This window comes from Apteryx rowi, unplaced genomic scaffold, assembly GCF_003343035.1.
Source record: "Apteryx rowi isolate R43461 unplaced genomic scaffold, aptRow1 scaffold_961, whole genome shotgun sequence".
NCBI classification, from domain to species: domain Eukaryota; kingdom Metazoa; phylum Chordata; class Aves; order Apterygiformes; family Apterygidae; genus Apteryx; species Apteryx rowi.
The window spans coordinates 109,598-124,836 of NW_020451273.1; the positions used below are offsets into that span (position 1 = coordinate 109,598).

The window sequence follows — 15,239 nt, forward strand, 5'->3', positions numbered from 1 at the left end:
TAATGAAAAATAGCTGTCTCAAGCTTGCAAAATAATTGTCTGGTAGGCAGTGCTACTGCCTGCCTTTATAGAGAATAAGATTACAAACGGGCAGGGTCTCACACTCAGGTAAGTAGCTGCCAGGGTCACAGCTCATGTGACTTAGTTATTCTCTGGTATTTCATTTCTCAGAAGTATTTTATGTTGAAGATAGTTCAAGCTTGACAAATTACAAAGGTGATTGTTTGAGCAACAGCTGAAATACTAGATTCATTTCCCTGCACTGAGCAGGCTGGATTAGGTGATAAGCCTCAGGTCCCTTCCAGCCTGACTTATTCTATGACTACAATAAAAACATGTAACTACTGATGGACTTGGCCAGAGGCAGAAATAAGGATATGACATCTGGTTTCTTTGACTTCAGGGCGACTTTCTCCTTCCTTAGACTCTTAAGAAGTATTCTAGAAAATCTCAAACCGAACAGCTATCTCAATTTATTTTACTCAAATTCGCAAAAATATTTACAGAAATGTAACAGGTTTCAATACTGTAACACTGTCAATGAATTCTTTTCAAAATACAACATTTCAGAGGAGCTGTTGCCCCAACAGGATAGGAGTATCTGATGGCATGGCTTGCATCCCATTTACAATTTAAGTAAGCAGCAGGATAGAGCTATCCAGCTGTGGAACACAGGGTACTGAAAACTTATGTCACCTTTACTGTCAAGGAGATCTTAATCCTCAAGGCCTGAGGTACATCTGGCTCAGTAGGTATTGTTTTATAGCACTTTGAGTGAGTCTCTATACAGTAAGCCATATCCTATTCATTAGCTATCATACCCTGTTCCTGAAGTCTTTTCTTCTAAGTCTTGTACACTCAGAAGAGAAGTGAAATGCAGGAGACAAAAGGTCTAATCTCAGGTGGAACATGCGCTGTACCACAGGAGGTAGAGGCTAAATGCCCATGTGCTGCCACGGTAAGCTCAAACTCAAATTTTCTTTTCAAATTTTCTTTTCATTCCCTTAAGAAAATGGGGGAACATAGCCAATGTCCACAGTGATGTTGGTATAAAGAGGGTGTTTCTTCCTGGAAAGGAGCTTGAACTCTAATGAGTTCATTCCATCATCCTTCCATGTTTTTCTGGTGTTATGCCGGGAAGTAGGCCTGAAGAAGGAAGAATACCTGCAGTTAGATTTAAAACAAAACAAAACAAAAAAAACCAAACACACAGGAAATGTTTGCAGCTGATGCTTTAGAATAGAGGCAGGGAAAGAAATGGTGTTCTAGATAGCAAGAGCTTAGCAGATGAATGAAAGTTGCTAGCAGAAAAGCCCCAAGAAGATTCTTCTCACATAATATAGATTAGAGAGAGAAGGTATTTTATGAGATAAACTGGAGTAACTTCATGCTGAAAGTCTTATAAACAAGGAGCACAATTTGGACTGGAACAATTTGGACTGGAACACAGGAGATGAGTAAGGTGGCAACTATACTCTGCAAAAATAAGAAACTGGCAGCAGCTTAGAGAGACACCTGGGACTACAGGAAAGAGGTTTGCAGTACTGGCATCTAGAGGCTGCTGTAGGTAGGTTTAGTATAGGACTGTTATGGAAACCTCAGTGTTAAGACAATGAGAGGGAAGCCTGATGTGTCCATATGAGAAGCCTCCAGCACACTTTACATAAAAGACCTGGAGGAGGGTGCTGGTTAAAGTAGGTCATCATTAAGGGTCTCTGTCATGCACCTTACTCATTTCTTCAAGCTAGAACGCTGCTTTCCACTATTTTAATGGGTCATGGTAAATCTGCAATGATTTTAATGTAGTGTAAGCCTTGGACAGAAGAGTAAATTTTTATTATATAGAAGTTGCATAATAATTTTTAGAAAAGGCATAACAAAAGGATCTTCAAACTCAATTCTCCCTATTTACAAGGCAGACTGAGGTGACACTTTAAAAATTTAATGCTCGTTTGACCCTTACTGGCAGCTGTCTATCAAAACAACACCTTCCTACTAAGTAAGATGTAAGGAAACAAAAGTAGTGCATCCACTCTTCAAAGGTACATGAGCAGTACAATTCAGTTGAAACTGACTGGGGATCTGTACTAGCTTCTAATATAACTTATGTGTGTGTTGGTGGGACATCTTGACATCTTTTGCATGACTTCAGTGTAAGCGCTACCAGAAAGATGCAGTAATCTAAATTATCACAAGGCAAAATACTGTTTTTAAAATAGAACATCCTCAAATCCATCAGCAAAAGCAGGGAGCTTGCTTTATACAACAGCAATAAAGCAGAAAAATAAACAGTGGCATTAGGTACACTTTCTCCCTTTTTGGAGGAAGATGACGGTTACAGTAACAAGGCACAGACTGGCCACGTAGGTGCCCCCAGAACAGTTACCTTCTCCAGGACTCTTGGATCTCTGTCTCTTTCTTGTAGTCCATCACTTTGTAGCGTCCAAGATGAGATGGTGTCCGGACTATTTTCATTCCTGCCAATTGAATTCTTTAAAACAAAGAATAAAGTGTTTGCCTGTGCATGAGGATGCCACCTCTAGGCTTAGCTATAGTAAGTTCAAGGGCAGAGATGATTTTCAATATTAATGCAATTTCAGCAAAATGCAGAGGCTGAAAGGAGCAAGTTTAACAATACGGTGCCAAGCTATGTTCCCTAGGGGGTTCTAGCCATGTTTGGGATGGGAAGCTCCTGGTTGCTATGGGTTTGGACAGGGAAGAAAGAAGATAAGCAAGCAGGGAATGAACAACAGTGCACAGAGCCATCCAAGAGCAATTTCCATGCCTCTGACAAGTGAGCATTATTTTCACTTCTTCATAAGGGCAGAGCTTCTACTGCCTAGAGGTGGCACCATTCAATTTTTTTTTTTTTGAACACTTGCAGTTTCTATAAGGAACCCAGTCCTGAGTCTCAGCTCTAGATTAAGTCTCTTCTTCTTTGACTAATGCCATTTGTACAGAGGGTCTGATGAGAGGACTGACTTAATGAAAGAATAGTGATAGATTAAACACACCAAAGCAACAAATGTAGGCTGGTCAGCTGCACTACAATTTGCCAAGTACCAATTGAACAGAAGCTTCAGAATTCCAGCATAGAGTTGCTAAAAGCTGCATTTTGGGTGACTTTCAAGAAACCCATTGCTGATGGCATCTATATTAGCTTATCAACAAAAAATTGCCGGTAATAGTGCTAGATCTAGCAAACCTCTGTGACCATAGGATGGTTCTTATGCAAAGAGGATTCCTGTGAACATATATTACAGTGAGTGTTTGCTCAATTTAGTTCATATAACTGGCATGTTTGTAACATTTGATGGCCTTCTGATGAGATCTATTACAGCAGCAAGCTGCAAAGAAGTAGGATTGGTACAAAGCTGAAAGAAACAGGCTAATAACTTGAGATATGTGCTAGTCTAGAGATATCAAATGATTACAACAGTTCATTAAGAGTCTGTGAGCATTCGATAACATATTACATCCTGGGTTTTAGACAAGACTTATTTTCTGGACATAAGCATATTGCATATTCAATCAAAAAGACAAGAAAAGACAGGAATGCCGAACTAGTTTTGCTGCTGCAGTTTTTATATTACAGGATTAAACTAATAACCCAATATGAAACAGTTAATACGACATTCATTTACTGTTTTAAAAAGAAGCCCACCAGACCTTTTTGTGTAGTTGATGTTAACACGTAAGTGGTTCCAATTCAAGTAGTGTTTTCTTCTAATAAAAGGTGGATGCTGGTGCTTACTAGGACTAATATTTAGCTTTAACAACTAATATAAGAGTACTGCAGTCTGTGCCAATTATAAGTAGCAGCCAGCACTTCTTGGGGGGCTAATTCTGCTTTAATAAGCAGCATTCCAACATGAAATCTTTACATAAGACAGGTTTCAATGTCCAATTTCAGATACCAATTTATTTTTGTTGATCTTTTGTAGGAAGTGGTTGAACACTTTCTAAAACCCAAATCCCAGTAGGTGTGTCATGGTGGCCATTCAAAAACAGCCAGCTTACTTCCTGACTTTGGAAAGTTGAATAAATCATTAACGGTAACTGCTCATGACCTCTATGCACCTATGAGCCACAGTACCGCTAATCATTTGTGTAAGTTTTCACAGAACAACACAAGATTAACCTCCCTTCAAGAAAGGGCTATTTTGGGATCTATATAACCTACTTACCTTAAGTGATTTCTATAACGAAGTGCACTCTTACATATAATTGGTATGACTCTTCACCACTGGTATTTGAAAACCACACTAAAGGCCTAAGCTGTACTGAGAGAAGAGCTGAATAGACTCAGCATTGTAGTGTTTGATTTAAAGATCTATTTTCCTGGCATTCCATTCCTCAGTAAATGCCGACTCACTAAACAATTGTATGCTCTTTTAGTTAGCTTTCTTTGAAAGGAAAAGGAGGAATTATATGTTAGAAAACCTAACTTTCAATTCCCCAAAGAATACTGCTTTGTAAAAACTCCTACAGTCCTTGAACACAACATTCCACTGAAATTGTATAACTTGTCACACTGTGCAAGACCAAAAAAAAAAACCCCTTTATTGTCAGTTTATAAACTCCCCATGAGCATGCCTCAGTACATGATGATAAAGGTACACTCTAGATGAAATGCTGCAACAAAGCTGGATAAAGAAGACAGATACAGCCATGATTTTGCACTCAGAATTTGCATTATGTAGACTACCTGGAACTGAAGTCATCAAATTCACTTCTACAGCATACTGCTGCCATAGCAACAAAGGTACAAGAAAAAAAGGGGGTTTTTTTCTGTCACTGACTCATAAGTCATCCAACACTGAAGATGGAATTTCTTATGTTCCTTAATTCCAAGTGCTAGTGACTAGATAGTATTTACAGCAGTATGTATACACAACGTATCTTAAATTCCCAATTGTTTGGGAATTCAGAAGTACCTGTTTTACTACCTTCTTGTTTTTCTCATTTGTCAAGCTTGTACATTCCTTCCCTTGGGGCCTCTTCATGTCAATGAAGTTACTTGTCAACTACTGGTGGTTATAACCCCTTGGAAGCACTCCAGAGCAACTGAAGGCACAAGGTTGTGGATTAACATTCTCTACTGTCCAGAGTCTGAAGAAAGTTTTGTCCTCCCAGCGTACAATGATTAGATTCATAGGGCCTAAGCATTTTCTGACCTCAACCATTCCAACTACTAATAGCATCTGAATTACAATGCTACTGCAAGCATGTTAAGGAACCCAGTTTCTTAGTTCCTTTCTTAGGGTAATGCTACATGTTTCACTAGCTATCACTATCTTGATTCTGTTTTAAGAGTATGTGTCCTGTGCATCAGTACCTTGTAGCAATATCGTCATTTTCACCATCGCCTCCCCAGTATGTGTTTGGAAACCCATTCATCTTCATGTAATGCTCTGGAGTCAAAGCAGATACACCCCCAAAAAAGGACTTATATGGCAGACTAAAGGAGGGAAAAGAAAGAAAGAAAAAAAAAAAGAACAGAAAGCATCAAGACTGAGGGCTAATACCAATCCTTCACAAACTAACAACATCATTCAACTCACATGCATATTAATCTTGTCACTTACAGACCTTTTTTTGTAAAAGTAGATGGATGTGAAGTGGCAAGTTGTGGTAAGTTTAAAAAAAAAAAAAATACTCAAAAGGAAGCTCTAAGCCCTAAATAGCAAATTCAGTGTAATTCTTCCCCCCCTCCCCCCGTAGCCCAAAGTAAAGCTGGTTTTAAAATTAACATCTGATTAGTTCCAAATATCTGTATCATATCACACATCTTCCATGTAGTCTAATAATTCCCATCCTATATTTTTTATTTTGGAAGGAAAGGCAAACAGAAAAGTCTGCCAGCATGTACCAGGCTGGTGGTAGGATCATCTGCCAACCTGAACTAACAGTAGAATAAAGAACTTCAGGCAACTGTTCAAGATTGCAAGCTTAGGTTAAGAATATCCTTTTCTGGTGAAATCACTAGTACAAAAAAAAAAACACCTCTTAAAAGTTATGTTTTTCATTGTCCCTGTTCAAACTATCTGTATCCTGAAAAGAAACCAATTAGAATATATACATCCCAAAGCAAATGGAAGCACTTACTTGTACTGAAACTTATCCATGGCACTAGCCATATGTTTGGGATAGTATTCATCACAAACATAGAGATTATAATCATTTTCAGGTACTAGGTCCACATCATGCAGGAGAAGGCAGTCCCAGTCTTCATCCTTCAGGGCTTCCCGGACACCAACATTAAGCAGCTTTGCTCGGTTAAATGTACCATTCCCGACCTGGAAAAGAAAACCTGCATTTTGTAAAGACGATAATTTCATTAAAATTGATGTTACTGCAAAAGCCTTATTCAATTGAGCAACACTGGAGTAAATCAGTTCTGGCTGCAAATCTAATGTTGCAGACTGAAAATTTTATCCACTCTCTTCACAATATTCTCATTAATTGTTACAAGCTTTGCTGCATCAGGGGTTATATAGCACAAGCACACAAAGAAGGCCAACTTTTAAGAGACCAGTAAGTCAATTCTCATGTCTAAATCTGTGCTTCAACACTTTTGCCCTTACTGCTGATTATTATAGCTGGGAAGTGAGCAAACATCTTGATGATGAAAAAGCTTCCTCTCCTTCCCAGTCTGCTATCAGTTTTCTTTAATGAGCCCAAAACTTCCCCCTGTCTCCATCAGTAAGTAATAGGTGTTTGACCTGCACAGGTCGGCCCACAGCAAAGTCAAGTCAGATGTTTTTATTTGATATTGAGCACGAACTAAAGATCTTCAACTTCCATTTTAGCATTTACTCTCAACAGTTTACTTAGCAGCTATACTGACAGGCTACAGACAAACCACCTTTCAACCCTCCCAACAGCTGAAAATACAAGTTACCCTTTAAAGATAGCTTTATCCCTTTAGCAGAGGAAAAACAAATCAATAGCAGAGTTCTGATGATCTTAGCAAGTGGTAAGATACTCCAGTCATTAGTAGCCATCGCGATAGCACAGGATGCAGCTGACCTGCTCTCAACCCATACATAAAACGTTACTTCCACATTAGAAGATTTACATTTCTCATTCAGAATCTAACTCCATAACTAGAAAGCTCAGTTACATCACCAGACACATCCAACTTAGATTTACCTGCTGAATCAAGTAGATACTGTAACTGAGCTGCTGGCGCTGCAAGAAAGGATGAAGATAGTAAAGAAGATGGCGAAGGTACTGCTCCTGGTTCCTATATGCTACAAGGATGGCTGATTTGTAGCGGGCCAAGCAGTGAGGAGGTTTGTAGCGGCCACCAGACTGAACAAGAGGATTTTTCTGGATGATCATTCTTTCACTGGGGAGCACCCTGAAGGTGATGGTTAACGGACCAACTGCAAGAACAGAGAGACAAAAAAAAAAAACCCAAACCAGAAGTAAGGTCAGTGATGTTTCTCAACTGTCATTCAAGCCAATCAGTTGTAGGTATACGTTATCTGAAAACACCTGCTCTACCCCTAGCACAGAACTGTCAATAAGGTGATGCTGCTGTGCCCACATGATGAATTCCACTGCTACTTCCCAGACACCTCACCACGGCTCCATGCAGCACCAGGCCAGCAGCTGCCTGCCAGAGAGACATCAGGAATCCCATCACAGCCAGCAAATCTCACTGGGCTCTTGCACAGCTTTCTTCTTCCTGGTACTGGCTCCCTGTTGTACAAGCAAACTGTGTGTTGTGTTGCTTAGATGGTATCCTTAAAGGTATTTGCTGTAAGAGTACAGCTGAAAATGGATCAAGATGAACAGACATATCTCCTTTTGCTACTCATATGGAAAAAGTGTCTATCTAAGCTGCTTTTTCAGGTGAGCTCCAAGGACAAAAATATCCAAAAGAATTTTCAGTGAACTTGGGAAAAATAGTTTAAAGCCTGGATGAATACAAATGCTTTAGAAAGTGCTAGCTTTTCTAACAGAAAATTAAAAAAAAAAGTTTCAAGTTAAATTTGAAGTTATGGTAGCCTGCCATACGAGCTGTATTCACTATATTATTTAGTTATATACAAAGTAATAATTAGACAGTACTTTTGCTATCAAAATTTTAAGAGAAGCAAACTACCAAGCTGAAAAGGAAGATGGATGTTGCATACTTACAGGGGGCATAGGGTAGCAAGAGGAACTACAAGTAATATTTTCTCTACTCAGTACATCAAATTTAAATATACTGGCTATGCATTGCATTTAACAGTTTTATTTAATAAAAAAGACTGCTGGCTTTCTGCATTTTTATCTGAATTCTGCTGTTCTTCAGAAGGAAGACAAATCACTTTTTTTGACAAATCACAAATTATTTGACAAATCACAAGTAAAAAGAATCGTCAATATAAAATGTCCATCACCATTTTAACAGAAGTCTCACATTTTAACAATATGAATAAACACACCAAGTTCTACAATTGCTTAAACGTGTATATAGTTTATCTGTCTGGGTAGTAAGAAGAGATTCCAAAATTAGCAGAGGAGTTGTATTTAATTGCAAATCATTGCATCTAAATGGTTTCCAACCACTGACAGTCAACCTCTCTAAGAAAATAAAGCACAAATGCAGACCAAGATTAAAATCTACTACTTAAATGAACTAGCAAGAAATCTTCACTTAAATCACAACTAAAAGCTGACAATTTCAAACTATAGCTTTAAGTAGCTCCAACCACTCTGCAGGCTATGCTACCCAAAGACGAAGTATTTTGTATCAAAAACCTCTGGGGCGAGTTTTTTTTTTTTTAAGCCATAGTTGAGTTTTTCTTTTCCTTCTAAGCTCACAGTCAATGCTGTGGCCATTTTGAAGCGAACTTTCAATATCAAAAAATTCAGACTCCCTCTTAAACCACCGAAATAAACTATTTTCTTCTCTCAAGAAACTTCAGATAATGAAGCCTAGGAGAGACAGAGTAAGTACCTAGGGAATATACTAGCAGTATTTAGTGTAAGTATTTATGTTTACTGTCTTTCATTTAGGAGGGGAAGGTATGGGTGAGTCTTAATTCTAATAAATATTTAAGCAAGTGGATCCAGAAGATACTTCTTCCAGCCCATCCTATACTCAAGTCTCTGCTACAGTTCCAACACACACAACATTTTGAGCCTGTACTCACCCACATTCTGTTTGACTCAGAAGGGAGCAACATCCCATCCCCTCTCACTGCCTTTTTTTTTTTTTTTTTTTTTTTAAAAAAAAGCTAACAAGGCCGAGGGACCTAACTTTGGAGTAAGACTCAGGCTGTCTGTCCAGAACTGGAGCTGCCTGTATGCAGAAGTTGGTATACTTCACATTTCTGACAGGCAAAGCTATTCTCTGCAACAGTCTCCTTTTCCTGCTCAAAAAACCATACACAGTTGCACTTCCTGAAGCGCAGTCTATGCCGCAATGGATCCCATTCCTGGAACTTTCACAAAGGACTAGCCTCCCTGGATTCTACTTTAAGGGTTTTTTTTCCCCCTTAAAAAGGAAAACCTGAGTTTACCTTGTCAGCAAATGACAAGATGTTGCAATACCAAACTCTTAAGTATTACTTTTAAATACTTCCCTCGGCTTCTAAAACACAGGGGGAGTTTGATTTCGACTCTGTTACCTTGAACAGGAATATGCAAGTACGGCAACGTATTTATGCCTGAAACAGAATAGCAGTAGTTCTTCAGAGAAGCAGACTGAAGGCCCATGAATCTAGATCATATTTATTGCTAAGATATCATGTTATTATCTACTTCTATGAAGTCAGTTTCCTGTTCTGCCTTTAGAAGACCACTTTTCAGCCCAGCATTGTTTTTAACTTGTCATTTATGTTGCTTTTTATATTTATGAATTCCCTCATTATCAGTTCTTTTCACTAAAGTGCCATTAACCACTGATTCAGTGGCAACAGAAGCTTGCTGAAGAGATGTTGTATTCAGATTAGATTACATCTACACATCATTGCTCCAAGGAAAATATAAGAAAAGGAATTAAACCCTTTTATTCTCTCACAAAGGCATGATTTTATTTTCTCCACTACAACCAGGGCCCTTCATATTGCAGAGTAGAATTTGCAGTGTTAATCCTTAAATTCCAAAAATCAAATCTAAATTTGGACATAAGGGTAAGAGTAAGATAATGTGCAATAGCTTCACTCCTGTCTCCTTCTATACCCAGATATATGTATGATTCATTAGGGTAACATCTACATTCAGCAGGTTTTTCAAAATGTTATGTTTTCCTGAGCTGCCTGGCTCCATATCCCAAACAGCTCAGCTCAGAAACTCAGTCTTAACATGTTCCAAGGAAACACAGTCAAAGAATTCAAAATCTGTGCCTTATATCCCCCAAACCTCTGGCTGCTCCACATTCCTTGGCTATAAACTAAATTCTGGCTCTCTAACCTCCTTCCTGTCTAACTTCAACTAACAAAAGACTAATGCACTGTAATCCAATTAAATCCCAGATGTGGACAGAGCAGTTGCAGGCAAGTCCAAACAGGCAAAAACAAAACAGCTAAAGCTCAGCTTTAGGAAAGGAGGCAAAATCCATCTTAGACATGCTAGAGAGCACAGAATCCCAATTCAGACGGGATACAAAATCAATACCTTGAAGTGTCTGAACAACCTTCTTCTCATCCTGGTTCCCGAGCTCTTTCTGCATCTGTACCACCAAATGGAGGGCGTGTAATATGAACAGGAAACTTTAGTGTGAAGAGTTAAAAACCACAATTCTTTGTCTACATTGTTAGCTGGTTCCAGTGACAGCACACTGCACTATCTGCTCGTTTTACTTTTTAGGCAACGCGTTTGAATATCAGGGGGATCTATTGTTTTGATCAGACCTATTCCACCTTACGAAGCAACTGCATGACTTCTAAACATCTTCTTCCCATGTGTTTAATTCAGAGCGAGCAGTTATAATTACTGAGTTCAACAAGGATAAGCAAAACTTCCACAAGCTAGCCAAGTGGAAATAGTAGCACGGATGAAAATCTCAAAGAGAAAATGCAGTAGCACACTGTGTATTACTGTAGTCATATCTGTATAACTCTACCACCACTTGGATGAAAAAAAATAAAAAGCAAACAGCCTTAATTTAAACACCAATTTCCAATGATAGACTCTGATGTTGCAGTGAAAGATATATCTCAGCACCACTACTGCACTTTTTACTTCTCTTCAAATACCAAAGAAAGAAGGTTTAGTAGGAAAGCATCCATCAAAAAGCACAGCAGGAACTACTCATTACCAGAACAGATGGACATGCTCATGAAAAGGTTATGACAGATGGGAGGAAAAAGGGAGTAAATGCTATAAAAAAGGCTTGGAAAAAGTTCTTCCATGGCATGAACATATTTGAAACATCAGAGTTACAGACAGAATTTTGACCTATTAAAATCTGCAAGGGCCAAATCAACTCATACAGCACGTATCATGAAGTAAGGCACCTCTTAAAAAAAAATCCCAATTCTTCTAGCATCAAGCTTCTTCCTTGTAAGAGGAAAAGATGAACTGAAAGAGACAACACAGTGCAAAGTGAGAAGCATAGACCTCAAATGTAAATGCCAGTGGGTAAAGTCTGAAAGGCTCAACTTGAGCATATGAACGCTTTGTTTTTTTTTCAAAAACAATAAAGAAGGAAGCAGGCAACTGATATTTGTGTAGAAACCTTTAAGGGAACTGAAATAACTCATTCTCAATATTAATGAAGATACTGAATATCTAGTACACTAAGGCTTAAAAAAGTAATACTAGTCAGCAAAAGTTCAGTTCCTCCCAGGCAAAGATGTTGAGCAATTATACTTTGAGTTAATTCTTACTCCCCTACCCTGGAAGAACCAAGATGCTGTGGATTCAGGAGGCTGGAAAAAGATGAGCTGCAAGCTGATCTTACATTCAAAACAATCAGTGAAATGATCTACTGTATATATAAGTGGAGAAAGTGCTGCACTTCATAAAAGCCCTGATCCAGAAATCATTTAAGGCATTTGGCATTCTGCCAGTTACTTTAACACACTTTGGAGTGGACACAGTGACTTATTACCAGCTCTGAATTGGAGACTGGAGTCCACAAGAATTGACTTGAAATTTTATTTAATGGAGTTTATGAAATTAATATTAAAAGGCATCATTCTCTCTGATGTAAGGTTTCCAATAGGGATCAGACCCATGAGAGAAGACGATAATCAATCAAGACATTTATAAACTATTTATATATCTATTCACATGCACCTATCACATACAAAATGAAGGGCAAGTATCTGAGAGTAGCATGCACTTTTAGAAAAAAAAAAACAAACAACCAACCAAACCCCTCTCTCTCCCAAAAGGAAACACTTGGAAGAAGTTGGCATATAGTAACATCAGAAAGAATAACTTGTTTCTTATATTTAAAAAAAAATCACCAAGTAAAATTTAAGTTGTAGCAGAGTGTTTTTTCTTAAACTGAATCTGTATCAACACTCCAAAAGACTATTTAAGTGCTTCACAGCAACAGCACTTCACACACTCAATTCTAATTTCTCATACAGCAACACTTTTGTAACATTTTGGGTCATATTTTTTCCCTTCAAGTGAACTTTACTGTTTATTTCTGTCTATAACTAACAACACTATGTTTTCATTTTAGCTCTGGAGTATCACATGCATGCCACCCTCTGTTCTCAATGCTCCCAGGGGTGGAAGGAATAAGAGGTCTTAAAAAGTTTCCATAGCTCTAAGAGCACCGATTATTTTAGTGTAATTTTACTCTGCTTCTGCCTCCTCCACACGTACCACTTACTCTTGCTTATCTGATGGTTTGCAGGGAAACTGCAAAAACACATACCTAGTTTTTTAGTTAGACCAAAGCTTCCTCATCTGTCTCTTCCAGGACAGCAGATTCTTGTCAGTAGTGGAAACAAGCAGGATGCAAGCATATTTCCACTATGCTTTTAAGTAAAACAAAGAAGGCTGAGACACAAAATTGTAGCTTTACAAAAGAATTGATGGGTTCTAGTTACTGATGAACAGAGACTACACCAAGACCGTAACAACCAGCACCTGTGCAAAAAGGCTCCATACTACTAGTATTTCAGTAACATATACTTAGTAGACTGTTTTCCAAGCGAAATGCTGAAGTATATACCGAAAAGTTATCATACAATTTCATCATACATGCTGCACACACTTCATTTAACTGCAGCAACAGAGGAAGAAAGAAAATTCCCCAGAAGAAGAAGATCAACATGAATACTGCAGAGTCAAAGGGCTCATCCACAGTGGCCCAGATGAGTCCTCTAGACTAGTTATGTAACTTGACACAAGTACACAGCACCAGTTTTCCACAACACTTCCTGTGAACCAAGATCAGGCATCTCCTCTTACCATGCTCCAGGTGAAGTGATTTGCTTTCCTACAACACAAGTGCAACTACTAAATAGCACTTCAAGACTGGTTATATATAAGATTTAAATATAGAGAATTCTGTCCAATACAGAAAAACAGAAAAGGGTTACTTACTATACAGTACACTAAGAAGAAGCAGGAAGAGCCAAACCAGCTATATGTGCACGGTTACAGAATTTATCCATTTTTAGCTATCTTGGTGGACCTGATTCACTATTACCAGAGATACTAACTACACTCTAACAGACTTGCATTATGGGTTTGACTTTGCATTTACTCAAAGTTTCTCAACCATTTTAGTAGTGCAGTAACTGAATTCATGCTGCTTCTAGCACCAGCTCTAATGCGAAATCTGTGACCAAACTTACAGTTTTAAGTCTAAAGGAGAAGGCCTAGGAAGCATTAACAACCATAGGCCAACGAGGTCACCAAGAAAGGTAAGAAACCAAGCTTTTCAGAGTGCCAACTCCCATTCTCACGGAAACTGTATTCAAAGCTAACATCATCAGCTTGAGTCACAGGCTCAACATAAGGTTGAAACAAAGAACCCAGGTGAGTTAAAGAGTACAGAGGTCAAAGGTATCCAGTTTCTAGACTTAAGATGATTCCCAAAGCACAATCCTCGGCAGACATTTGATACACGACCACAAGTTAAGAGAAAGAACAACTGTATGACAAAAACCTTTTCCTAATTTAGTATTAATATTGTGTTTTGTTTTCATTCTTGTTCCCCTACAACCTCTGCAAACGCCTTAATATTGGAAGGTTTTATATCAGTAAAATACCTTTCCTGTTATATCCTATAATTTTGTCAGTGTAATTACAACATTATAACAAAGCATACTGCTTTTAAAATGGAACCGGTTTGAAAATACAGCTTACTTTTATGAAGTGTGCAATGTCATTATAACCCAAAGCAGTATTTCAAACATTACTGGTTCATACATACCAAATATTGGTGACTGCACTGAGCAGTACAGCATAACTTCTTCATTAGGAGCTTGGATAAAAAAGCTGAGGTTTGTATACACATCATGAGTTTTTGAGTAATCCTGAACCTGATGTGAATCTAAAAACCCACGAAACACATTTGAAGGTCCACCTTGGTACAATATCAGGATAAATATCACTTGGAAGACAAGCAGGAAGAGCAGAAAACAAGGATTTTCAACACGGTACAGGGACATTGTTTTTAGACCATGCTCTGGAATCAGACTCGTGTTTAGATGCCTTTCACAAACTATCGTTTTACTTTCACGGCTACATCAGTGTGTGTAGAAGAGCTCATCCTTTTCAAGAATTAACTTTCTCCAGCAGCAGCAGCACGTACTTCCAGCATGGCTTCCTCATGACGCTTTGGGCCCCCGCCCGGTGCGCTAGAGCCAAGCCATCCCTTCCTACTGCTGGACCTGCACGGCAGGCGAGAGGAAAGAGACAACCGTTAACACCTACCCAGCCCAGCAGAGCACTCGGCAGGGCCCGCGCGCGGGGGCGGGGCAGGGCTGAGCACGCGCCGGGGAGAGGCAGGCGAGCAGCACCGCGCGGCGGACCCCAACGTGCGCTCTGGGGGGGGGGCGGGAAGAGGCGGAGGTGCGAGCGCGCGCTCGCTGCCAGGAGGGGGGGTCCGCTCCCCCGACCGCCCCCGCAGGAGGAGCCCGACCCTCCCCGCTCTGTCCCCACCCACGACGAGGCAGAGAGAGAATCCCCTCACCGGGCGGCGGAGCTGACCGACGGCGGCGGCAGCGGGGCCGTTTCCGCCCAACCGTCACGCGGCCGCCACCGCAGCCACGCCCCGGGCCTCGCGCCCGCATTTCGCCTGAGGGGGAGCCGGCGCGCCGCTG

The 15,239-nt window shown here is 39.6% G+C and overlaps 1 protein-coding gene across 3 annotated transcripts; it reads right to left on the reverse strand.

Annotated features, from left to right (window-relative positions):
• Window positions 1–448: 448 nt before the first annotated feature.
• On the reverse strand, window positions 449–15,235 carry LOC112960464 (beta-1,4-galactosyltransferase 3-like). Of its 3 annotated transcripts, XM_026054732.1 has the most exons (7): window positions 15,110–15,182; window positions 14,348–14,807; window positions 7,156–7,391; window positions 6,109–6,299; window positions 5,339–5,461; window positions 2,387–2,491; window positions 449–1,146 (listed from the first exon to the last, which is right to left on the reverse strand). In XM_026054732.1, exons 2-7 carry the CDS (start codon window positions 14,583–14,585, stop codon window positions 1,005–1,007), a joined length of 1,035 nt encoding a protein of 344 aa, XP_025910517.1. In that variant the 5' UTR covers window positions 14,586–14,807; window positions 15,110–15,182; the 3' UTR covers window positions 449–1,004. The 3 variants fall into 3 exon arrangements, with proteins under 3 accessions (XP_025910517.1, XP_025910519.1, XP_025910520.1); XM_026054734.1 differs by lacking the exon at window positions 14,348–14,807 and having other exon boundaries at window positions 15,110–15,235; XM_026054735.1 differs by lacking the exons at window positions 14,348–14,807; window positions 15,110–15,182 and adding an exon at window positions 10,618–14,327.
• Between the last annotated feature and the right edge of the window lie 4 nt (window positions 15,236–15,239).